Source organism: Apium graveolens, chromosome 10 (assembly GCF_009905375.1).
Source record: "Apium graveolens cultivar Ventura chromosome 10, ASM990537v1, whole genome shotgun sequence".
NCBI classification, from domain to species: Eukaryota; Viridiplantae; Streptophyta; class Magnoliopsida; order Apiales; family Apiaceae; genus Apium; species Apium graveolens.
The window spans coordinates 35,163,170-35,169,391 of NC_133656.1; the positions used below are offsets into that span (position 1 = coordinate 35,163,170).

General features: G+C 34.5%; 1 protein-coding gene across 1 annotated transcript; it reads right to left on the minus strand.

Annotated features, from left to right (window-relative positions):
• Positions 1-967: 967 nt before the first annotated feature.
• LOC141690502 (uncharacterized) lies at positions 968-2,152 on the minus strand. Its single transcript, XM_074495296.1, has one exon. It carries the CDS (start codon positions 2,150-2,152, stop codon positions 968-970), a length of 1,185 nt encoding a protein of 394 aa, XP_074351397.1.
• Positions 2,153-6,222: the final 4,070 nt, after the last annotated feature.

Here is a 6,222-nt window from a genome sequence, read left to right on the forward strand (position 1 = left end):
CCCCTAAATAAAATTAAGGGTCTAATTACACTCCTATTAAAAATATTTGGCCCCAATTTTTATAATTTTTGGGTATTAATATTAAATTTTTAAATATCCAATAAATATAAAATAAATACTAAAAATTCCCAAAAATTGTGAAAAATACAAAAATACAAAGAAAAATGATATATGATAATTTCATAATCATATAAAAATAAAAATGTAATTTTTGTGGGGTTTTTGGTACCCAAAGGGGTCCGGAAAAGTCATTTTTCGCGAAAAAGGTCAATTTGCAAAACGTCTAGGGGTTCAGAATAGCGATACGGTATAGGGCATTTTTGGCAAAATAGGGCCAATGATTTTGTTTGAAATACGGGCTTTTAAAACATAGTTTTGAGCTGTACAGGTTTCAATATAATATATATAACTGACGATAAAACGTTCAATAAATATCCAAAACACGTTTGGATCAAAACAACCAACACATAACACATAGCAGTCAGGGTTCAACGACTTAACACATTTAATCACATAATAATACACATAATTTATTATTATTATAATATAATACAAGCGTAATTCCTCGGTCGTTACATATTTTTTGATATTCCGATCAGTAAATTTTATATAACCTAGACATTCTTTCCAGTTTTTATCACTAATGAAATCATGAACTTTCTTTCCTGAGGTCATCCATGTTTTAAACACCTCTCTTTCTTTTCCTAGAACTGTCTCTAGTCTGGCATATCTGATGTTTATCTGAGTTTCATTATGTTGTGCCTTCTTATATGTTTTTTCACTCCTATGCATGCAAACTAACTCAGCTTCTAAGAAATCATTTCTTTCTTTAAGCCTCTTATTATCACCAATCAAACAATCACATTCAATAGTCTTACTTTTAAAAGTAACTTGCAAAGAGTATAAGAAAGTTTTAAGTTTTGAAAAATTATCAATATCAACAGGAAATATAACTGAAGGTACCTTATTAGTTCCCTGAGGCATCCTCTCCATGAGTTGCCATGAGTGCATAGCATTCATCATCATTGTCAGTTCCTGATGAATCCGTCCAGTCTCTGTTGGAGTTTGTTGTGACAAAAAAATTTCCAGTTCTCTTGGGGCACTCATTAGCCAGATGTCCCCTTTCATTACAGTTGTAACATGTAATCTTTGTCTTGTCAAACTTCCTTTCCTTGGTGTACTGACCATCACTCTTTCTGAACCTGTCTTTTCCTTGACCAGAGAACCTTCTAATGAAACCACCTTTTCTCTGTGGTTTTGTAAACCTCATCCTTCTGAATCCTTTCACAAGCATTTCAGCCATTTCAACCACTTGAGGATCATCCATATCAATCTCAGAATCCTTGTCAGTATCTGTGCCAGGATCTGATACATCATCAATATCTGACTCTTCCAAAATGTTCATTCTCCTTGACCTCTCACTCATATTTTCCTTGCCTTTTTGAGTCTCAGCATTAAGAGCCACAACCTTCATCTTCTGACCTTTTCTATTCTTCCTTTGCTGGATCTCCAAGTCATGAGTTTTCAGCATCCCATACACTTCATCTAGATTCAAAGAATCAAGATCATATTGATGCCTGATTCTTGAGGCATGAGTATCCCAATCTTCTGGAAGAGCTATCAGAAACTTGATGTTTGAGTCTTCTCTTTCATATTCTTTTCTAGCCAATGATAGATCATTCAATAGTATCAGAAATCTATTATATATGTCACTAATTAAATCATCAGTCTTGACATCTAATTGGTCATATTCTTGCATAAGAATAGCTCTTCTATTTTTCTTTATTGCCATTGTACCTTGGCACTGTGTCTCCAAGGCATCCAATATCTCTTTTGTAGTCTTGTAGGAAATAACTTTGTTTGACATTACATTGTCCAAACTGTTGTGCACAATATTCCTGACTTTGGCATCCTTAAGCATTGCAGCTTTTTCAGGATCTGACCTTTTTGATTTTTCCTTTATGGCATAGTGTTCAGGAGCATCTGCAGTCATAGCCACAATTTTCATAGAGTATGGAGGTCCTGTTTTGATGATATCAACATATGAATTATCAATAGCTTCAAGGAACATCAACATCTTTACTCTCCATGTAGAGTAATCAACTTTCTTTAGGATGGGAATTTTCACGCTTTCATACTTAAGTCTAGACATCTTGACCTTTTCAAATTAACTGTTAATTTGACCGCTCTAATACCACTTGTTGCCCAGTAAAGTAATTATTTAAGGGGGGTTGGATACAGTTACTAAACAAATCGATGTATAATGAAAGTAAAGTAAGAACGGATGAATCAAGTAATAGTTTATATTGATCTTTAATAAACTGTTAAAAAACTCTCTCAAGAACAATATTCTTAAGAGCTTCTAGGTTATACGAATACTCGAGTTCTGCTCTCCATATATTGTGATAGCCTATTCTGTGTTTATATACTACACATATACAAATCAGTCCTCTATCAATTACAAAATATGTTACAATATAATTCTAACACTTTACATATCTAAATAAACTACGATCCTATAAATCAGCACCTTCTGATCTATCTCGCAGTCTTCACTTATCATCCAAGTCATTCTCAAAGGATAGCCTGATCAACGGATAAATGTTGTAGTTTCAATGAATAGTCATTTGTATATATCAATGGATGGCTAAATATTATCAACGGATGATAACGAAGCTTCCAATGGATAATCATATCACAATAGTTGATCATATCCTGATTGTTAGACGGATCCTGATTCTTGACTTAGCCAATTCTCAACAGACATTCACAGGACAAAATAAATCCATATGGATAAGTTATAGATAAGCATTTATAGAGTTTATAGTTTTGCTTTCGTGACTTAATCTTTTCATATTTCCTTTCTAACAAGCTTCACAGACTTCATCTTGTACAAACTCTAATGCTGGCATGTCTCTCACTAATTCTCTTTTCACAAGTGTGTTGATTGCCTTGAAGTTTATGTGCGAAAGCTTTTTGTGCCAAAGTCTGCATTATTCACTTGATGCTTTGGTGTAGAAGCTACACACTCTGTACTTATCTGCTGACTTCATGTATGCAACAAATAGGCTTCCTTTCCTTACTCCTTTGAGAGTAACTTCACCAGTCTTCTTCTTTGAGATTGTACAGTCTTCTCTGTCAAATTCAACTTTAAATCCTTTATCTGAGAATTGACTGACACTTAGAAGATTAACCTCAAGTCTTCCAATCAGTTCTACATCTTGAATGACAACATTACCACAAACCAAATTTCCATATCCCATTGTGAATCCCTTGCTGTTGTCTCCAAAGGTCACCAAAGGGCCCACCATCTCCTCAAACTATAATAGCAGGGATTTATCACCTGGCATGTGTCTGGAACAACCACTATTAATGATGCACATGATTTTATTCTTCTTGCCCTGCACACAATGAGTTTAAGTGTTTTTAGCTACCCAAGAAATGTTGGAACATTCTTCTTCTTTGTAGAGTTAGCAGGAGTAGAGCTTGAGTTATCAAAAGAAATAGTTTTCGTAGGTTGATTAACATTCACATTTTTGACCTCAGATCCAAGATTGGTTTCTTTTATATCTTTTCTTAATTTATGGAAGCTAGTCATGACCTTAATGTTATAGGGAATGCAATAAAACTTGTCACAAAAAGAATAAGGATAACCAGTTCGTGCTTCATTATACTTGCACGCACCAGACTTTGGCTCACTAAAAGTCTTTCTACAAAGATGAGTTAGGTGATTTATTGAGCCCCATTTTTCACTATTTTTCAGGGGCATCTGCAACATAAACATAATTTTTACTTTTGTTGACTCTATTCTTTCCATTCATGTTTTTCTTGTTCTTCCCTGTGCTTTCATTCTTTGCTTCAGTTTTAGATGTCTTGAGAACTGGACTAGTCTGAGGTTTCTTCTCACTTTCAGTGATAGTTCATTTGAAAATTTTCTTGCTTTCATCATCATTTACAATTTCTTGCTTGATGATAAGCTCTTCTTCACTGAAATTCACCTTATAGGCTTTGAACAAGGGTGCATTCACCTTTTGAAGCACAACAGGAACTTCCTTGTTCACACTTTGTTTTCCTTTATCAATTTGATTTTTCTTTTGAGATGAGCTAGCATCATAGTCTAGCCCAATTGCTACATTAGCACATAGTTTGTTATTTTCATGATATTGGCCAACTAATTCAGAAGCATTTTTAAATGACTTAAGTGTTTAAGTTCATTTTTCTTAATCTTTTCTCTTAGCACAGCCGCAATCTCCTCTACACATTTCAACTTATTTTTAAGATATTCATTTTCTTGCCTAACAGATTCTAGGCTTATAAGCTGTAGTTCTTGTTTCTCTATTTCATGTTTCTCATTCACTTTAGATAGTTTGTCCATTTCCTCAATGGCAGCCACCATACTTATGTAAATATGAAACATTTCCATACTCATCTTTGTAACAGTTTCTTTATATTGAAAGGCATTCAAATCAATGTTGGTTAAGATGGGTACCTCAGATTTTAGTGTAAATGATTCTGCTTCCTCCAAGGCCATAAGAGCATGGTTTCCATATTCTTCATTTTCATCTAAATCATTTGTGTCATCCCAACTTTTTCCCTCATCAATATAAGCTTTTCCCTGTTGCTTTTTCAAAAGTTCTTCATACTTAGCTTCAAGCTCCAGGTATGATTTATATTTCTTCAATTTCTTTGGATTTCTGCACTTTGTGGAAAAGTGACCAAGCTCATTATAGTTATAGCATCTAATTTCAGAGCTGTCCACAGATCCTGACTTGTAGCCACCTTTGTCAGTTGTCTTTTTTTGAGTTCCCTTTCCATTTCTTGTTGTAGGAGGATTGACCTAAATACATGGGATTCTTGACTCTTATATTTGAGAAGTGTCTTGCCATGTAGGGCATAGACTAATCCATTTCATCTAAATCATCAAGAGTATAGTATTCGTCCTCTCTCAGTTCCAAAATGACTTGTTTTTGAGGTTCCTTGCATTTCTGCTCAACAAGATGTATAACTTGAATCTGAGATTCAGTTTAAATTTTAGTCATCTTTTGATCATTTGCTATCAAGGCACTTGATACATCAACTACATGTCCTTGATTTAGTGTTAATAATTTTCTCTACATCATCTCAAGTTCATAGGTTTCTAAAACTCCATATTAAACCTCCAAGGTTATCCTACCTAGATTTATTCCTTCCCTTATTGCAGAAATTTTATGTTTTAAGTTATTAGGAAGAGTGGGTAATAACTTCAAGTTGACCTCCTCCACATCATATATCTTGTCATGCAACTACAATTCATTTATCATTTTGTTGACCCTCTCAAACACTTTAGTAATGCCTTCTTTTGGTTTGGCCATAAAACCCTCATATTGTGAGATCAAGACTCTTCTTTGGTTTGATTTTACTTTTTCAGTACTGTTATGGATTAAAAACTAATATATATAATTGTTGTATTTATAACAAAGGAACGTGAGCTTCGAGGCTCGATTTGACTGCTCTTGTATTCGCGACTTAATTTGCCTTAACAAGATGCCTACGTACTTTGCTGATTGCCAAGGATCAAGTCAAAAAATGTAGTTCTTATTTGTGGGGTGAGGCCCCTTATATAGATGTGGGAGTCCTTGAATTGGACTTGGTATAGGAGACTTGGTGGTTAAGTCTCTGAATTAGGATAGACTTAGGAGTCCTAGGAAGTAGGAAGCTGATTCCTTATCCTATGAGGTTCCTTGGAGGCCAATCTACAAGGATTTACATCCCCACTAGGACTTATCTTAATAGCTATTTTTCTCCCTTATTAATTAATTACGAAATTAATTAATAATCAGGGTTTTGGGCCTTCTTTGTTCCATCAGGCCTGATCTGGTCCATCAGGCCTGATCAACATGGTAACCTTTCTGGTCTGAATATCATACATCTTCTTATTGGGCCTAGCAGCCCACACCTTGTACAATCAGAGTAATATTTAATTATACAATCAGGATTTATTTATCCCTATCATTTGCCCCCAACTTTTGGAAACATTGATTAGGTTTCGCAGAAGTTAAGTCTATTCATTCCCTTACAGGGTTTCGTTTTTGCGTAAAGTGTGGAGCGACCTACACATTTACAATGACTTTTCCTTTATTTCTTTTATTCAGGAATTATCTTAATTTCCAGGAATTTTTCCCTTAATTCTGGGATTTTTCCCTAATTTTCTGGATTTTTCCCTTAATTACTGGGATTTTCCCC

Bases quoted from the DNA above. Each gene is read 5' to 3' on its own strand.
- LOC141690502 (XM_074495296.1), bottom strand. From the start codon at position 2,152: ATGTCTAGACTTAAGTATGAAAGCGTGAAAATTCCCATCCTAAAGAAA.